The sequence below is a fragment of the Labeo rohita genome, chromosome 14 (assembly GCF_022985175.1).
Source record: "Labeo rohita strain BAU-BD-2019 chromosome 14, IGBB_LRoh.1.0, whole genome shotgun sequence".
Classification (NCBI taxonomy): Eukaryota; Metazoa; Chordata; class Actinopteri; order Cypriniformes; family Cyprinidae; genus Labeo; species Labeo rohita.
Genome location: NC_066882.1, coordinates 16,268,264 through 16,289,119, shown reverse-complemented (window position 1 = coordinate 16,289,119; position 20,856 = coordinate 16,268,264). Strand labels below are relative to the sequence as shown.

Below are 20,856 nucleotides of genomic sequence, written 5' to 3'. Positions count from 1 at the left end.
CATTCTGCTGATAATACTGGCAGCTTGACACTCAATCAGCACAAAACCTCATCTGAAAGATGTATTATAATTTAAGACTAGTGACATACATAACAACAACCCTTAAAACGCATGAATTTTACATGAACACATGTTAAATCACAAGTGTGCACATATGGGAGTATGTTAGACCCATGTGTTTTTGTTTAATCACATGATCATCAAGCATTTGAGGCTTGAAATTTGCACATGTGAAACATTGGAACCACATGTGAATGTTCCAAAACCACACAAGCATCATGTGATTTTGTGAAAATTATACTTGCAAAATGCAGTGAAAAAGACAGAATTTTTAACATGCATGCGGTCAAATTTTATTATGGTGTAAGTATATACAGTAGCATAAACGCACACTTAAATTGAAATGTTTTTCAAAGAAGTTTCTTATGCTCACCAAGACTGCATTTATTTAAAAATACAGTAATAGTGTGAAATATTTTAAAAATTTTAAGAGCTATTTTCTGTTTAAAAGTAGCTTAAAATGTAATTTAAGCTACATTTGTAGCAGTCATTACCCCAGACTTCTAAATTTGAATTTTAAAAGTCAAACTTCAAAGAGAAAAGTTATTTTAAATTCAAATATTTAACATTTTTAAATACTATTTTTACTACATTTTGTTTAAATTACAATGACAGCTGTTGATAACATTTTAAATGCTGAGCATTTGCCTACTGTTATTACCATAATAGTAATACTATTTCTAATAGTAATATTCACCATAGGGGTTCAAGCGCTTTAAGGTATTTAAGCAAATATGTAAAAAGACATTGTTCAGCAAGTCACCAACAAAATCAGTCATTAAAAAAACATTTTTGGCAAATACAGGTATTTGCCATGGAAAAAAACATGATGATGTTTTTTTAACGTTCATGACCGTTATAGTGCCAACTGTGGTCCAATCTCCTTAAAACTTTGCATGCTTGTTTAGAATCACCTGTTACATGCGCTCACCAGGCTTTGTAAAGTTTTGCATTTTCCGTTAGGCTTTACAGGATTTTGGGTAAATTCGGACAGGCCTCTTTTCTAAATAACCCCTTTTCTATAGCTTATAAGGGTAAATTTCAATTTTTTTTGACAATTATTGACCTAGAGAGTCCAGAGATTGTACTGCAGTTTTTTTTTTTTCCAGAAAAACTTTCGTTTGCAAAAGTAGGTTTTTGACATCATCTCAATCATTTAACAAACGATTTGATTGACAGCAGCGGTTCTAAAGGCAATGTTGTCCGGACTGAGGAGTTCTGTCATACGATACAAATATCGCATGCATGTGCAAAAAAAAGCACACAATGTACATTCGTTTATGCCCTTAAAAATGCCCCCAGTGACCGATTTCTTTCACATTTCTCTCAGACCTTTGGGGCCATGCGTCAAACAGGCCCATCGAGTTTCGATCAGCCTGTTAACCTTGTGTAATTGGTGCTTCATCGATCAATGGTGGCCATGTTTTTTTGAGATACACGAATGTCCTTATAGACATTTGTGGCACACTGGACCAACACCGTGCGTACCAATTTTTTTGCTGCGTGGTTATAACCAGACAAACAGTTGCGTAGCTATAGCCATCTTCATGTTTTTTCTTTCTTATAGCATCACCAAGCGGCCAAACTCCACGATTTTTTTCCTGTGACCACACATTGAGCTCTTACATAAGCTTTCTGAGTTTGGCGGAGACATCTCATACCGTTCAGGAGTTATGGGCATTTTACTAAAAGTGGTCCTGCCCCTTTCGAATGTTTTGGCGTCCCTTTGCGAAGCTGAGTTGAAAGTTACATTTTTTTTTTGGATAATTATTGATATTCACTCTTCAGAGAATCTTCCTGCACTAGTTTGGTTTCAATCGGGTGAAAAAACTATGTCCGCAAAAGTAGGTTTTTCAAAGAAATGTGAAATGTGAAAATTTTTCCAATTTCTCAGATTCCACGATCGAATCTGAGACGTTTAGTCTGCCATGAGCCAAGGATTCCAGTGACATAAGATACTTGAGCTTGCAAATGACAGTTGGTTATGACTGAGTTATGAGCGTTTTCGTACTTCTGTTCGCTGCAGCGCCCCTGTCAGGCCAACTGGGAAGAGCCTTGGTCACGTTGTAGCCGGTGTGAGTATTACCATCCCTTCAAGTTTCAAATCTCTACGACTTACGGTTTGGTTTGCACGATCAGTTTTACACGGAGATTGCTCATCCTTGTCCATTCTAACAATTACAATAGGATTTCAGCGCTACGCACTTCAAACCCTAAATAATATTTAAGCAACACAGCATTATAATTGCATAAGTGAATAAATGCTTTGATTAGCAATGCAACCATGACATCATCCTTGAACGCACTGAACCTTTCGATGACATCAGCGGCAGAAGAAAAGGGCGAGTGAGAGGGGGTGGAGGAGCGTGTTTCTACTGATAGAGGGACAATGAAGTCAAAGGAAATGGGAGGACACAGTGAAATGGGAGAGAAAAGAGAGAGGGATGGAAAGAGTCATCCAAACGCTCACCATGGTCCAGGACGACGTCTCCAGCCCAGCCTTCAGACACACAGTGATCACCACAAACTGTGAGAGAGACAGGTTCTTATCTGAGATTGCATGTACACATAAACAGATTAGATTGTAAAGACATAAGATCTAATGAGAGACAGGCACTTCCAAACAGTTTCTGTTTGAAGTGCAGTTTGAAATAGTGCAGATCAGCTTCATTTTCATTTCGGTGTTGGCAAAAAAGGGAGCGAAAATCCTCAGCGAGGCCAGACTCGGCACAGAAGGAACATTTCACAGCAGGACAACCGGGACAAAGTGTCAGGCGACGGGGAAGACACAGAGACGCTTTGTGAGGATCTGAGGGCCCAAATGCACTTACTGTATAAACCATGTTGCCTAAGAGGAGATAGTCTGGTGTCTTTCCGTTTCCAAAGACAGTATCTGTGAGGAAAATCAACAAGAAAGCTTTTAGAGTGAAGGATCACATGCTAACACACACATGTACATGCAAACACAGGTCAGTGGGACACTTCGGGATACTCCATTAAGATGTTGAGCTCAAGAGGGCTCTACTGCTCACATTTAAACAGACAAGAATACCAGAAAAGCATCATTTATCAGAAAAGAATTGTTTACATGGTGGTGAAATGCAGCCATACTTCAAAAATGACAATTTAGACAACTCAAGATTTTTAACATCTAGGTCTGCAACCTTGATTTCGTTTCAGTTTTGTTCGAGGGACAAAATTAGGTATTAAAATGAAAACGCTGAAGAAAACGGTTTTGAATGTAAAAAGTGTTCAAAACATTCTCTAGGATGTCCTGTTAGCTTAGCGAAGCCGTGGTGCTCATATGGGTTATGCAATTTTGAATCTGACCTCTTTATATATTTTACCTTTTCTCTCCATTTCTCATGCTCAAGAAAGTGGCAAAAGGCCAAAAAAGCTTTTATGGCTATTTAATCTAAACCAACTAGTTTGTAACAAACTTATCCTCTTCTTATGACACACCTGTGCTCCAATGGTCATATGAATAAAAGGTAACGGTGGGTGTAAAAGGAGCTGTTGACAGCTGTACAGAGAGGTTTGGAAAAGCGATCTCCTCAAATCACTGAGGATTAATTGGCCGTAGAGACAATCTGGGTTTTCTTGACTTCTCAGGGCGATAGCTATTGGCTTGTGCTAATTGCTTCAGCAAACATCTCTGATTAAATAGCAAAAGTTGCTTAAAAATGGGAAAGCCACACACAAAAAGTGCACACATGGCAGTGTGGTTTAGTGGAGGACTATTAGTCATTCTCCGATTGTAAGTGAGAGCGGATGATCCAAAACCATCGGCGCTCTGGCACGGTGAAACACAACGGACACCACATGTGGATCAGGAAGGTGTGCGTGTTTCAGTGTGTGTGTGGTGCTGACAGGCTGTCAGTCAGAGAGTCTCCAGTGCTTTGTTTAAAAAGCAGGTCTGATTCAGACTGTGTGGTCCTGCAGTCAGCCAGATATTTGTGCTGACACACACACACACACACACAATCTGTTCACATGCTTGACACACTCCTTTGTACATGCTTACACTTACGAATACATGTAAAGAGCATCTACAGAGCAATTTATTAAATTATACCACCAATGTTAACCTAACAAATTGTCATTACTTCCTATCAAGCTTTGAAATTACAAAGAAACACCTAAAAGTGTAATTTGTTAATAGATTTCTTTGAGGAAATGACCAAAATTAAAGTTGTTATTGACTAAAATTTGAAAAGAGTGAGAAACAGCGATTTGTGAGCAAGTCATTTTGAGTGGAATCTTCATTAATCTGTGGATCATGTTCAAAAACTCTGTATGAATGATTTATTCACAATAGATAACTCACTAAATCTGAATAATCTGTTTACAATAATTATCAGTGAGGGATTATCATTGAACCATTAACATAATTAAATATGAAATTAAAATTAGGCCAGTTTAGTCACACAAAGAAACCACATGGCTTAAGAAGACTTGGAATATACACTGCAGTCAAACAGTAAGATTTTTAATTTAACCTATTTTTTTTTTTTTTTAAATAAGTTGCTTCTGCTCACCAAGCCTGCCTTTTTTTGATCCGAAGTACAGCAAAAACAGTAAAATTCTGAAATATTTTTACTATTTAAAATAACGGTTTTCTATGTGAAAATATTTTAAAATTTAATTTATTCATATGATTTCAAAGCTGATTTTTTAGCATCATTACTCCGGTCACATGATACTTTAGAAATCATTCTAATATTCTAATTTGCTGCTTTAAAAACACATTTATCATTATAAGTATCTTTAGAACAGCTGAGTAGATTTTTTTCAGGTTTCTTTGATGAATAGAAAGTTCAAAAGAACAGCATTTAATGGCACAATGTATGGTATAATGTATTGTTTAATGGTATAGTGTATAATATTATAAAAGCTTTTTATTTCAGACAAATGCTGATCTTTGGATCTTTCTATTCATCAAAGAATCCTTAAAAATTACTCAACTGTTTTATAATAAGTATTGATAATAATAATACAAAAATAATAATAATGTTTCTTGAACAGCAAATCATTATATTAGAATGATTTCTGAAGAATCACTGACACTGAAGAATGGAGTAATGATGCTGAAAATGAAGGTTTGATCACAGGAATAAATTACATTTTAAAATAAATTCAAACAGAAAACAGTTATTTTAAATAGTAAAAATATTTCAAGATTTTACAGTTTTTGCTGTACTTTGGATCAAATAAATGCAGGCCTGGTAAGCAGAAGAGACTTCTTTAAAAAAAAAAAACAAAAAAAAAAAAACAACAAAATCTTACTGATCAAAAACCTTTGATTGGTAGTGTACTACACAAGTCGTATAGACTATTTTTACGTGCTTTTATGGTGTAACTACATATCTTATGAAGCTTGACAGCCACAGTCCACATAGAACATTGGAATTGCATGATTAATTATGACAGTTTTCACTTTTGCATGAACTATTGCTTTAAGCAAGTATGTGGAAATGGAGAAAAAGAGAAAGTGTGTGGACGTGTGCATGTATATGAGGGAGCGATCTTGAGATATTCATGGTGGCCAATGAGAAGCAATTAAGCTGAAGCGAGAGCAGACCCGTCTTTCAATATGACACCCACTGACCTTAAAAAAACCAAACTAAAAGTAGTGTGAGAGAGCGTGTGTATTTGTGCTTACCGTGCTGGAAGGCCTTGAGGGGAAACCAGAAGAGGATGACTGAGTGAAACAGGCCGTTCAGACAATGAGCCCAGAAGACCTGCAGGAGAGTGGAGGAGGGGTGGAGGGAGGAAAAAAAAAAAAAAAAAAAAAAAAAAAAGAGAAGCATGAGAAAGACGATGGCCACCCTAACCCTGCCACCGACCCCTGACCCAGGGCCTTTGTGTGTTCTCAGCGCTAGGCTAAGTGGAAGGTTTGTCAGGCCTCCCTGCTCAATGGCCACCCCGCTGACAGACACTTTGTATATCCTGTGAGTGAGGAGAGAGCAAGAAAGAGGGAGAGGGGAGGTGCGCCAACTATATGAGAGATGTCAGTAAGGGGTGTTTTTCCGCCATCCCTTCTCTTTTCCCTGCAGTTAGTTGCCTCATCGAATTTCCCCAATCGTTCCTTTGTGAGTTGTGAAAAAACCCCAAATCCTTCATGGATACTTTTAGTACAAACACAGACAAGTTTAAGAAATTAAGATGTATGAGTCTGTCGCTACAGTGCATGGTTATTTGGGAGCATGGAAAAACTATCGCTTACACAGGTACGGCATAAAGTCTTTGAGTGTCTGCGACTGTATACATGGGCATGTGGACTTTGGATGTGCCATTTAAACAAATATCCTCCTCCAAAACCGCCTTGTTTTGAATTTACATTATGCAAGGACGTGGCCAACCAAAACACTAATGGGCGATGTAGCATGAAACAGCCGTGAAATTAAATCAGGCCCGTCACAGGTCCAGTTTCCAATCCCTGTTTTTTTTTTCCCTTGGTGTTGCTCTTTTCACCTCTGCAAAGTCTGAGGCTGTTCACTGCCCACAGACACAACAGATCACTCCTATATTTATAAGTAAAACGGCATAATATTTGTGCCGAGAGGCAGTCAACAGCATTAAACGGTTAAATTATTTTTAATGAATTCACTAAAATAAATAAATACAAATTTCTCCATGCGAACAGAAATGTTATTGGAATAAAGTGTCTGTTAGAGAGAGTTCAATTCTGAGAATGAATCATTCTTTTGAACTGGTTCTTTTTAAATGAGTCATTCAATTCGAACAGATTTACAAAGAGCTTAAAGGGTTAGTTCACCGAAATATGAAATTGTGTCATTAATTACTCATCCTCACGTCATTCCAACGTGACATCAGTGCTTCAACCGCTACGAAAATACTTTTTGTGTGCAAAAACAAAAATAATAACTTTTTTCAACAATTTCTTCTCTTCCGAGTACCACAACGTATTTTAACAATGTCCTTAATACCTTTCTGGGCCTTGTACATGGTAGTTGTGTTGCTGTCTATGCAGAAATCTCTCATATTTCATTAAAAAATAACTTAATTTGTGTTTCAAAGATGAGCAAAGGTCTTAATGACAGAATTTTCACGTTGGGGCAAACTATCTTTTTAAAGGAATAGATCACCCCCAAAAATCTCATTGCCAGCTTCTATGTTATTTTTCCCTTAAAAACTGTATTATTTCTATTAATAAGGATTTAATTGCAATAAATTTATATAATAGTATCACATGAGGGAAAAGGCTATCAACACAAAATGAGTTTCCTTTTTAAAATCACTGAAAGGGAGAAGTAGTAATTAATAAATACCTTACCAGTCAAAAGTTTTTGAACATGTTTTTTACAAGTCTCTTCTGCTCACCAAGCCTGCATTTATTTAATCCAAAGTACAGCAGTAAAAGTTTGAAATAATTTTGCTATTTAAAATAAGTGCTTTCTATTTGAATACATTTGAAAATGTAATTTATTCCTGTGATTTCAAAGCTGAATTTTTAGCATCATTACTCCAGTCACATGATCATTGTAATATTCTGATTTGCTGCTCAAAAACATTTATTATTATTATTATTATTATTATTATTATTATGTTGAAAATAGCTGAACAGAATTTTTTCAGGTACTTTGATGAAAATAAAGTCAAGAAGAACAGCATTTATCTAAAATACAATTATTATGTGACATTATTAATGTCTTTATCATCACTTCTGATCAATTTAAAGCATTCTTGCTAAATAACGTTACAAAAATTATTTTAAAATAATAAACAAGCTTTTTATTTCAGACAAATGCTAATCTTTGGATTTTTCTATTCATCAAATAATCCTGAAAAAAGTTGAGTTGTACTCAACTGTTTCAAATATTGATGATGATTAAAAAAAAAAATATATATATATATATATATATATCAAAGGAATAAATTACATTTTAAAATATATATAAATAGAAAACAGTTATTTTAAATAGTAAAAATATTTCAAAAAAAGGTCTTTGTAAGCAGAAGAGACTTCTTTAAAACATTAAAAATCTTACTGTTCAAAAACTTTTGACTGCTAGTGTATGTTTTTACAACAAATGTTAAATGAAAAGTGCTGTAAACTTATGGGAATGCTTATAACTCAAGCAAATTAATAAATTACCACACACTTGTTCAAAAGTTTGGGGTTGGTAATATTGTGAATCATTGCTAAAATACAGTTTAATCAGTTTTCTATTTTAATATATTTTTAAATGTAATTTATTTCTGTTATGGCAAAGATGTATTTTTAGTAGCCATTACTCCAGTTTTCATTTTCACTTATTTAATTTAATGCATCCTACCTGGATAAACATATTTTAAAAAATTAAAATAAAAATCTTACTGACTCCAAAAAATGAATCTAGCATTCCAATGCTAGAATCTGATTCAAAAGGCCAGAATCTAAAAACGATCCTGAATCTGTTCATGTTAAAACATTCAATACAACTGCCACAAGTTTTTCCAAATCCAACTGTGTGGCGGCCATGAAATCTCTTAAGGGGGATGGGATGCAGAGAAATGAGAAGAGAATAAGAGAGCAAGAGAAAAGAGGAATACCCTGAGATTGTCTTGTTCTGTGTTGTTTCACAGAGGCCCTGTACGACCTCTCGGCCTTTCTGCCCTGACCCTCTCACCTCCGCTATCGGCAAAGCAAAACAAAGCTCACGGCTCCGGCCCTCAGACAGCCGACTCATCCTACACCCACAAAACACACCACAGAAGGGCACTACGGCACACCCCTCCTATTCCTATTACACACGAAAATTACACTTACTTTTAAAAGAGTTGGGGACTTGAGTCATATCTAGGGATCAGATATTAGGGTGAGCTTTTTTCTGACCTAGCAACCAGCTAGAACATCTGAGGAACTGCACAGCAACGCATTAAAACACTTTGCAACCACCCAAAACAAAACATGATCCAAGTACCATGTGAAACAACCTGTTCTCTTCCTCGCCCAGTCCTTTACACACACAGTCCTGCAATGAATGCTAATGAAATCAATAAATGTTCATAATCATTTGTCACAGGGAGGCCCCGAACTCCTCCGTTTCTAAGCAGGTTGCTAAGAATGTAGGTGTGAATGGCCGTCTGTCCTGCCTGAAGCAATGCACTGCATTCTGTGTGACAGCTTAATTGCTTAAACTAGCATGAAAGGATAAACTTTATTTTGTGCCAACTATAGCCAGACGCTCTAATAAGCCTTCTCCAACTATGTTGGGCTACAAATAAAGCCAGAAAGGGACAGAATGAAAGAGAGAAAGAGGCAGAAAGAGGGAGGGATGGAGGCTGCAGCGTGCTGAATGAGGGTAATAACCGCTGTCCTGGGGTCTACAAGGGGTTTTGTCGTTATTAGGGAGACTTTAGTGTCTAAGCTATGTAATTAAACATGAAAGGGGACATGGTGGGTAAAGACCTAAATATTTCACTTCCTTTCTCCCCAATCTAATGCATGATCTTTCTACAGACTTTATTTACAAATAAAATGTCTGTTCTGTACACTTTCTGAAATCTAAAACAGAGAAGCAGCACATACAGCTGGCGGTACCTCCACAGGCTGACACGGAAGAGAAGTTTGTTGAATAAAGTCATTATTTTTGTTTTCTTTGTGCATAAAAAGTGTTCTCGTAGCTTCATAAAAATACGCTTGAACCACTGATGTCACATGGACTATTTTAATGATGTCCTTACTACCTTTCTGGGTCTTGAATGTGTCAGTTGTCTCATGCTGTCTATGTAGGGTCAGAAAGCTCTCAGATTTCACCAAAAATATCTTAATTTGTGTTCCAAAGATGAACAAAGGTCTTACGTGTTTGGAACGACATGAGAGTAAGTAATTAATGACAGATTTTTCATTTTTGGGTGAACTATCCCTTTAAAACAATGATTTGTTTATAAATCAGACGCTGTTATTCCACTGATGATCCTATCACTTTCCTCTTTCCTCTACTTTTCCCCGAAGGAAGTCTCTTGTTCTCATTATTCCATTACAGAGAAAATAATGAAGGAAGTCTATTAGCAATATTTAAACTTAAGCAACCACCCAGAACATGCCAGTGACCACATAGCAACGTTCTAAAAACACTTTAAACAACTTAAGTAACCATAGAGTAATGCCCTGGCAACTACTTATTTTCATTAATTCTCATTTACAATAAACAGAACCAAAATGTATTCCAATCAATTTCACTCTAGTTTTGTGAATCAGTTCCACCAATTCTTTAAAAAACTCTTCAGTTCACAAATCAGACAATGATATTCCACAGATGAGCTCATTACTTTCCTCTATACACCCACTAATTGTCTTTGCTTCTTTTTTCCAAGCAAATCTTTTATTTTAATCATTTTGTTATAAAGTATTATCGTATGTATTTTAATACATATGACTGCATAATACATACAATTAGGCTTTTTCCAACAAGATACTGTTCTGTTACTAATTATACTTCTGAATTTCTCTACTTCCAGGCTTAAAGGGATAGTTCACCCAAAAATTTAAATTCTGTTATTAATCTCTCACCCTCATGTTGTTTCAAACCCTTAAGACCTTCTGACACTGCATAGACAGTAAATATCACATTCAAGGTTCAGAAAGGTATTAAGGACATTGCTAAAATAGTCCATGTGACATCAGCGGTTCAACCTTAATAGCCGGGTTTCCATCCAAAGTTGCGAATTTACACTGCCCTCCAAAAGTTTGGAAACACCCCTGGCAAAGTGTGGTTTTAGACAATATCAGCTTAAATCCTTATCATTTTTAGTGCAAATACATTAAAGTAACTTGACATTATCATTGAAGACCAGCAATAATAATTTTCATTTTTTGATTACATAATAATGCCAATATATACATGTCAAAGTCAGACATGCCCCTTTGCCAGCTGTGATGCCTGGTTACTGGTTTACACTTGGCTCAGGTTTTTAAAAGATTTTTGGGTCAGCACACCTTAATAGCTTCAACAATTGATTGCCAATTAAGTTTAGAATACAATAAATTTAGGCCCAGATTATGCAGAGCTGTAATAGCTGCTAATGGTGAATATTTTGATGAATCGAAATTTTTTTCTATGTATAAACAGTGTAATAAAATATGTTTTTGTAGTTTGTGTTGTCCCTTATCATTGCAAAATTATCATCACAAACTAAAAAGGATTCATGCCAATATTGTCCAAAACCCCAATTTTCTAGGGCGTTTCCAAACTCCAAAACTGGAATATCGTGCAAAACATTTACAAATAAGCACCGTTTCTATCCAACGAATCAAAGAAAACAGAATCATCACTTCCTGATAAACTGGCACTAAATAACACTAAGAAAAGTAGGACAAGCCACTGAATATAATCATTTTCACATATAATAATTTACTTGCGATTCAGAGAGAGCAGACGAAACGATACACGTGGTCACTGCTTTTGGAGGTGGATGCCAGCTGTCTCAGAATAACCATAACAACATTTCAGATGCTGTGCAATGAGATCAGTCTACTAGTTAGTCAGGCTATTCCGTACCCATGACTTTTTTGATGCGTGCGGAGGAATTAATTTACAAAATGCGTGAGGCAATTATACAAAAATATCATTTTTGGGGAACAAAGGTGGCATTTTTGTAATTAATAACAATTTTAATTTTTGGGTGAACTATTCCTTTAATTATATGTCATATCATAGTCTTCCTATTCCTTTAATTATATGTCATATCATAGTCTTCCACATTAAAGCTTTTTTTTTTTTTTTGTATTGAGCAATTGAAGTAAGAATTATGGTGTTTGTGTTACAAATGGCCAGTAAATCTGTCTCTCCCTCTCCCTCCCTCCTGACCCCAGGGGTTGTGTTGTCTGTAATCCGTGTCAGCGTGGTGGTAAATGGGTCTCCACGCCTGTGGAGCAGGGCCGTGAGGTGACACCAGCGCAGACACGCTGGGGCTTGAGACGAGACAGCTTTATTAACACAGAGAGACGCAAAGCCAGCAGTCACAGACACCTAGAGAGGATGGAAATACGCTTGTCCTATATAGACACTATTACGGTATCTGAAAGCGAAGGAGGACTTGCATAAAGAACATCTATTATAATTTCACTAGTACATATCTAGCATCGTAGCGTCCTTTAATTTAGATTATAGATTACAGATAAATTTGCTTAAATCTTTTATTAATGACATTAACAAACATTATTTTTTAAATAATGCTTTAAAGATCAAGTGGACATCCATACAAAAAGTAGGACAGTCAAAAAACTTCATATAAACATTCATATATTAGAGACTGAGTGCACAATTTTGAAAGACTAAATTAGCAGTGTCTTTATATGTTGACATATTAAACACTGTGGCCAAAGCTTCACATTCGCACTGGCTTAAGAGAATTTATGACCTTCTAAAAAGGGAGATGAACACTCAAAGACATCTTAGATAAGCAGAAAGGCTGACAGAGAGGGACAGTTTAATGGACGGCTAAACCAACAAGGTCCTGCTGTTGACCTGCTTTTTTACGGTGTGGAGAGTCGTAACAGGATCTGTTTGTTCAGTAGGGTTTTTAGCCTGGGTGCCAAACTGTTCACCAAACACAGGTCAGTAAAGTGTACACAGCATGACCTGTCTGCAGGGTCATCAACATCATCATCACCAATGAAATTCACTAAATCACTAGTTTATACATTTATTTATAAACTCATTACCTTATGGCAAGTTGTAAGAATTCTGAATATGTTAGAATCATAAATGTGTTTCATCTGCTCTTTACATCAGTGGGCTGTTAAGCTCTTCAGTGCAAACACTGATGGAGATTCAGTTAAACTTAGATTTATACTGCATGATTGAGTGTATTTACCTTGGTGTTGAAGCCCATTGCATTCTGGGAGGTTTTGTAGAGTTCAGGGTATTTGAGCATGTTCTCTTTCCTGCAGGAGCGTTCGAAGATACCCAGGGTCAAAGGGGGCAAAGCAGTGAAGATCTAATAAACATACAAATGAAAAAGGAAAATCATAATCACAGAAAAGTATTAGTGCAGATAATATAATATAAAATTATTATATTCAGATAATATAATTTCTAAAAAATAACTTCACAAATACACTACCAGTTTTTGAACAGTAAGATTTTTAATGTTTTTTTTTTTAAAAAGTCTCTTCTGCTCACCAAGCCTGTATTATTTTGATCCAAAATACAGAAAAAGCAGTAATATTGTGAAATATTTTTACTATTCAAAATAACTGATTTCTATTTGAATATATTTTAAAATGTAATTTATTCCTGTGATCAAAGCTACATTTTAGCATCATTACACCTGCCTTCAGTGTCACACGATCCTTCAGAAATCATTCTAATATGCTGTTCTACTCTAATTTGCTGTTTAAGAAACATTTATTATTACTATTATTATTATCAATATTTAAAACAGGACATTTTTTTTCAGGATTCTTTGATGAATAGAAACATCCAAAGATCTGCATTTATCTGAAATAAAAGGCTTTTGTAACATCATACACTACACCATTTAAAAGCTTGGAGTGAGTATAATATTTTTTCTGAGAAAAAAAAATTATAGAAATAAAACACTTTTATTTAGCTTCTTTTATATTGCTTCAAATGGATCAAAAGTGATGATAAAGACATTTATAATGTTACAAAAGATTTCTATTTCAGATTAATGCAGTTCTTCTGAACTTTCTACTCAAAGAAACCTAAAAAAAAAAATGTACCCAGCTGTTTTCACCATAATAATCGGCGAATCGTAATATTAGAATGATTTCTGAAGGATCGTGACTGGAGTAATGATGCTAAAATTCATCTTCGAAATCTCAGGAATAAATTACATTTTAAAAAATATTCAAACAGAAAACAGTTATTTTAAACAGTAAAAATATTAAAATGTAGTAAAATGTTACTGTTTTTGCTGTACTGTAAATCAAATAAATGCAGGCTTGGTGAGCAGAAGAAACATAAAAAAATCCTACGGTTCAAAAACTTTTGACTGGTAGTGTAGCTTCAGATATATGGGCCCCACAACAATGTTTTTTTTTTTTCCAAAAGATACTAGTTCTCATTTCAGAAGCTAATTTGTGATGAAGTGAAATGATAAACTTCTCTCTAAACCAAATAAACACAGAAGAGATAAAAAAAAACAAAACAAATAAAAATAGATAGCTAAAAATAAATCAATACCTAAAAATACACAGTAGTCTAAACAACTACTTCCTAGCCTAAGCACCAGACGTGTTCCCCTCGTCTGCTGTTTTCATTTGCTTGCTTGGTGCAGCTCACTGAGCATGCAACTTTCTGGCATTTATCATATTTGCTCTCTCCCCCCGTGTGCAAAAATTATTCCAAACGAACATCTGCCAGTGCCTGCAGCTTGTTAGCAGATCTCCTGGATGCTTTCATTTTTTTCTGTGGTGCTCTAACGTTTCTTGGTGCAGCAGCTGTTGAAAGCGAGAGGGGTGGTATTATGGTCCAGAGAGGTTTGCGGGGTCAGCCGTAAGTGTCTCTTACTGGCCCAGCTGGATCTGCCTGGCTGTGGCTGACATGGTCGGCTGGGCTTTTCCATTCAGGGGTGGTTTCGGCCCGTTGCATCCAACAGACCCCCTCTGACGTGCTGGAATTCCTCCTCTCTCAGATAAAGAGAGAATGCGGCGGGCCGAGCTGTTACTGGCCTCACAACGCCAATGATCCATTACACAAGGCTGATGGGAAGCCGTGTTCAAATTTTGCTCTTTGTTCAGGCGTAAAGAAATAATTTCTGGGGACAATCAGCGAGTCGGGTGGCTTAGTCAGTTTTCCCACTGCGTATCTTCGATTGTTTATGCAAAATGGAACGCGCTCCACCCGAACCATTTTTTTCCCAACTAACTTTCCTTCCTGTTGAAAACATGTTAATTAACAGCATCAATTCCTATCACCAAGCCCCTAAGGCAGCCCAGTTCACAGGACTCCACCCAAAAGACCATGTGTGTGTGTATTTAAATGTGTCTGGATTCAACCTGTTCCTTTATCATCCACCGCTGACCTGTTTAACGCAGCTCTTTAGGGCATGAGCGTCTGTTGTTGCAGCGCATTCAGGACATAGTTCTGGGCACGGAGGGAATATGGGCTTGACAAGTGGTCATAAATAAGAGGGAGATTTTTCAGGATGGCGCTGACACGGGCCGCAGTAAAGGAGCCGTCTGGGGTGCCGCGGCTAATGAGTTTCTTGCCTGAGCGCGACAGGGGAGGCGTTTTAACACATTCCCTCTCACAGTAATGAAGAGGGGAGAGTAAATCACACACCCAGACAGATGTGTGAATGCAAACACTCTTACCACGTTGTACAGGCCAATGCACCAGCGCTCGAACAGAATCTGACCGGAGAAACCGTTCACAAATGCAAACCAGATCTGAAAGACAAAAAGACAACGCAATGGAAAATGACTCATCGTGTGAATATTTAAAACAGAATTTACAATTTTGGGCTATTATGTAAAACATATTAGTAAAATAAACACAATTTAAATACCAGTCTTTTAGTATATGTAATCATAAACAATGACAAAAAAATAAACCAAAAATCAAAGGGTAAGTAAGTGATCCAAATCTGATTTTTTTTTTTTGCTCACATGTGACTCAGATCTGTTTTTCTCATGAACGTGTGAACAGCACAAACTACATGCAATCTGATCTTCTCAATTCCAATTTGTGCCACTTTTTACATACATAAGGGCAAGTCTCTACAAGTCTTAGTGCTCAATTCAGTTTTTTCCTCAGATCCGATTTTTTTTGTATAGCTGTTCACATTGTTGTTTTAAGTGTGGCCAATATCAGACTTATAATTTGAACAGATCATGGTTCTGAACTAGACCGCATGTGCAAAAGAACAATACGAACAGGGTTTCCAGGTTTTCACAACAAAATCCACCCAACTGTTCCTCAAAACTACTCCAAAACTAGATCAACCATGTTCACGGCAAGAGTGGAAAAAGTAGCCCGATTCCGCGTTTATTTATAGTGTGAACAGCTGTAGAAGCCAGTGCAATTATGGAGTATATGGAGTTGTCACTGTAATGCTTATGAGTTCTGACACATCACACTTCCACTGATTACCTTTCGCAACTTTCTTGATAATTCCTACATGACAAAACACCTGTACTGTGTTGGATTTAGTACCAAATATAGAAGTGGCATAAATCGGAACTTAAAAGATCAGATTCCATGCAGTTTGTGTTGTTCACACTGTCATGACATAAACAGATCTGAGGCTACGTTCACACTTAGTGCTCAATTCCGATTTTTTGTCAGATCTGATTTTTTTTGTATAGCTGTTCACACTGTTCCTTTAAATGTGGCGAATATCAGATTTCCAGTGTGAACAGATCATGGTTCTGAACTGGCCCTTGATACAAACAGGATTTCCAGGTTTTCACAACAAAATCTGTCCAATTGCTTCTCAAAACTACTTCAAAACTAGCCCAACCATGTTCAGGGGGGTAAATATTACATTAGTGGGGTCACTTCAACCCACAAAGTTAGAAAACAACCCACGGCAATAGTGGAAAAAGTAGACCAATTCCACAGGGAAACAGTGGATTTGGCAACACTTGTGCAGTGCGCTGTCATACAGAACTAAAGACGGACGACATAAGGTAAGCGACTATGCATTTATTAATAGTGTGATTTACTGCAGAAGCCAGCAAGTTTATGCACAGGTAATATGAAAAATAAAGACAAGGATGTGACAAAACACAGCAGAGTTTTGAATCTTTTATGATACGCGTCCTTATGTTTTGCTTGTATATAGTGTTGTCACTATAATACTTTTGAGTTCTGACGCAACTTTCGCAACTGTCTTGATAACTTTGGGTATGTAAAAATGGCGAAATTATGACGAATGTCGATCGACGTGAAAGTTGCATGAGTTCCGACATGACTGTTTACACTGCAGTCGCATTGCAAAACATCTGATCTGTGTCGGATTTAGTACCAAATGTAGAAGTGGCACAAATCGGAACTGAAACTGATCAGATTCCATGCAGTTTGTGTTGTTCACGCTGTCATGCCAAAAACAGATCTGAGGCTACATTCACACTGCGAGCCTTGGTGCTCAATTCTGATTTTTTTGTCAGATCCGATTTTTTTGTATAGCTTTTCCCATTGTTGCTTTAAATGTGGCCAATATCAGATTTCCAGTGTGAACAGATCATGGTTTTGAACAGGCCCACATACGCAAAAGAACAATTCGAAGAGGGTTTCCAGGTCTTCACAACAAAATCCACCCAATTACTTCTCAAAACTACTCCAAAACCAGCCCTACCATGTTCAGGGGGGCAAATATCACGTTAGTGGGGTCGCTTCAACCCACAAAGTTGGAAAACAACCAGCGACAATTATGGAAAAAGTAGCCCAATTCCACAGGGAAACAGTGGATTTGGCAACACTTGCACAGTCAAACAAAAGTAAACACGGAGGACATAAAATAAGTGATTATGCGTTTATTAATGGTGTGATCTGATGCAGAAGCCAGCGAAACGCACAAGCAATATGAAAAATAAAGACATGGATGTGACAAACGACAGCAGAGTTATGAAACTGTTATGACACGAGCCCTCATGTTTTGCTTGTATATAGTGTTGTCACTGTAATACTTGTGAGCTTTGACACATCACACTTCCACTGATTACCTTTCGCAACTGTCTTGATAACTTTGGGTAGTATGTAAAATCTATGAAGTGCCTCTCATCAGCGTGGAATTATGGAATTATATTGATCTAGAGTGACATAAAAGTTGCATGAATTCTGATATAACAGTTCACACTGCGGTCGCATTGCAAAACATCTGACCTGTATCGAATTTAGTACCACATATGGAAGTGGCACGAATCGGAATTGGAAAGATCAGATTCCATGCGGATCCATTTGGGCCACATTTGCCTGCAGTGTGAAAGTAGCCAGTGACAACTATATATACCAGCAAAATGAGGGCTTGTATCATAAAAGTTTCAAAACTTTGCTCTCTTTTCACACCCTTTTCTTAATTTTCTCATATTGCCTGTGCATAATTTCACTGGCTTCTGCAGCAGATCACACAATAAATAAATGCATAATAGCTTACTTTATGTTCTCCAAGTTCACTTTCGTATGACGCCATGCTACGCAAGTGTTGCCAAGTGCACAGTTTTCCCGCAAAATTGGGCTACTTTTTCCACTGTTGCTGCGGGTTGTTTTTCAACTCTGGGTTAAAAGCGATCCCACTAATGTGATATTTGCCCCTGGAATGTGATTGGGCTAGTTTTGAGAAGCAATTGGGCAGATTTTGTTGTGAAAACCTGGCAACCCTGTTCGTGTTGTTCTTTCGTGCATACGAGTCAGTTCAGATAATCTGTTCACACTGTAAATCTGATATTGGCCACATTTAAAACAAAAATGTGAACAGCTATACAAAAATAAAAAAAATAAAAAAATCAGATCTGAGCACTAAGGCTCACAGTGTGAATGTAGCCTATATGCTTCCCAAGTTGTCCTAAAGGAAAAGGTAACATATTAAAAGGGCAAAGACAGGCCATATGATAATCATTATTACACAAAAGTGTGACTAAAAGGTAAATATATACCATCATTAATCATATATTCCCCACTTTGTGTGCGCTTAAGTCTGGTTCCTAGTGGATTTTAATTTAGGTTGATCGATGGCTGTTGTTTTCTGTGGGGCCTCTCAGTGCTCGAAATGACCCAAGAGAGAGCGATCTCTCATGAAAGCAGCAGTGAACTGACCCCATCAGTCCTTTCTACAGTCTCATACACTGGATCACTGCAAATGGTTTGTTCCAAGATCAGTCTTGGAGAATAAATAAGCCAGCTTTGGGTCACTTTTTCATTTACATAGTGGGGTCCAAAAGTCAGACAACTACTGAAAATTCTACTATTATGCATTTTTATAATATAATACTTTTCTCACAAAATAATTAGCAAACAAACTATCACAAAAAGCATAATTAAATTTTTTTTATACAACTAAACAACTATACAATACATAAACAAAACAATAAATAAACAGGTAAAGTATAAAAAGAACCCTAATAAATAAAATTATATTAAAAAATTGTATTCAAACAGCTAAAATTTGTATCCACCAGCTAAAAAAAAAAAAAAAAAAAAAAACTGTTTTACTGTTTTAGATTGTAGCGCATTTTGATTAAAAGATTAATAGTCTACTTTAAAAAAAACCCAGCTGTGCAATGAGATATGTAAAAACAGTTAAGCCTTTGCTTTAGCAAACACACACTGCCAAGGTTTTCAAAACATCTAAACATAGAGAAGCCCCACTATCTTGTCATGTGAAGCCACAACCTGGGCTTAACACATCATTACTCGACAACCCCAGTCAGGAATGAGAGAGGAAGGACGTTAGTGCTGGAGGTAAAAAAACAGAGTGAGAACAGTTCAACAGTTCCCATGACTTCAGCCACAGCGGCTTGTAAATCAGACACTGTGTTTCCCACCTTGATCAACCCTCCAGTGTCTCATAGCCGAAACAACTGATCGCAGTTCAGACTTTCTAGTACACAAGATGAGTTCAAGACTGTGCGAAAAAACAGATCACTGCAAAAGGACTAGATTTTTAACACTTTGAAGAACCGAAAGATGTGAGTTATTGGGCTTAAGGGTGGAGACCAAGGACAAGACCACAAATGAAAAGGAGAGGAGAGAAGAATGTGTATCTAAACCATATGCCATGGAGTTCATCACTTAATATCTCTATTAGTTTGACTAGTCTGGCACGCAACTCTGTCAAAGTCATCTAGAAACTGGAGAACGTGATATCATCACACAGCAGCTGTTATAAACAGTGGGAAAATCAGTAATAATCAAAAATGGGATGAGAGAATGAAAATAGAAGACAATTGGCAAAACATAGGATCATGTGACACCAAAATATAAACAGACAGTTCTCCAAAAATTTAAATTAAAATCTACACGGTTCAGAAATTTAGGCTGATGAGATTTATATTTTTGTTTATGCTCATGAAAGCTGTATTTACTTGTTCAAAAATACAGTAATATTATGAAACAGAAGGATTTCAGAAGGATTAGAATATATAGGGCCCTATATACTTATAAAATGTCATAAAAATGGAATTTACTGTATAACGCGAAATGTCACGGAATTTGTCAAATGTCTGTGAATATTAAGCCACAACAATACTGTTAAATATGAATCCTGCATGTTCTGCATGTTTGTTTACTACATACATACTAAAGCGTGCTTGGCGCTTGTGGTGTTTCTGCCGCCTCATGAATACATAATCTCTAGAACTGCAATGAGAGTCACTTTATGAGCATTTTACCATTTCTTTTAAGTAAAACTATCGTCTTGTATACAAACTGAAATCTCAGGTCTTCACACCAAACCATCAAAATAAAGGTTCAGCTTAACTTGAAGAAACCGTGACAGAAAACATAACTTGACGTAATGACTGTACTACTACTAAATAAAATTAGTATTAAAACAATTTTTTAAGGAATATTTACCATAAAAAAAAATATATACCGGAATTTATTTACCAGAAAAATGTAAAAACACAGCATTTCTGAAAAAAAAAAAAAAAAAAAAAAAAAAAAATTAAATAATACATTAATTTAAAAAAAAATAAAAAAACAATTACAGATGCTTTTGATTATTAAAATTTAATGAAATCATTAAAATGGAATCCAGAAATGAATGGAAAACAGTATTTGGCAAAAATAAAAAACTGAATTTGGGGGGGAGTTTCATTTCATAGGGCCTTAAATTTTTTCTCATTTTTGTTAAACTTTTAATAAATTGCTGTAAATT

General features: G+C 36.3%; 1 protein-coding gene across 3 annotated transcripts in view; it reads right to left on the bottom strand.

Moving 5' to 3' along the window:
* Window positions 1–20,856, bottom strand: part of atp8a1 (ATPase phospholipid transporting 8A1) — a 177,402-nt gene that overhangs the window by 19,788 nt on the left and 136,758 nt on the right. For all 3 annotated transcript variants that reach the window (XM_051127177.1, XM_051127178.1, XM_051127176.1), the window contains 5 exons: window positions 15,353–15,427; window positions 12,886–13,008; window positions 5,723–5,801; window positions 2,892–2,953; window positions 2,531–2,587 (listed from right to left, as the gene is read on the bottom strand). In XM_051127177.1, coding sequence (XP_050983134.1) covers window positions 2,531–2,587; window positions 2,892–2,953; window positions 5,723–5,801; window positions 12,886–13,008; window positions 15,353–15,427 — 396 coding nt within the window. The remainder of the gene's footprint in view (window positions 1–2,530; window positions 2,588–2,891; window positions 2,954–5,722; window positions 5,802–12,885; window positions 13,009–15,352; window positions 15,428–20,856) is intronic.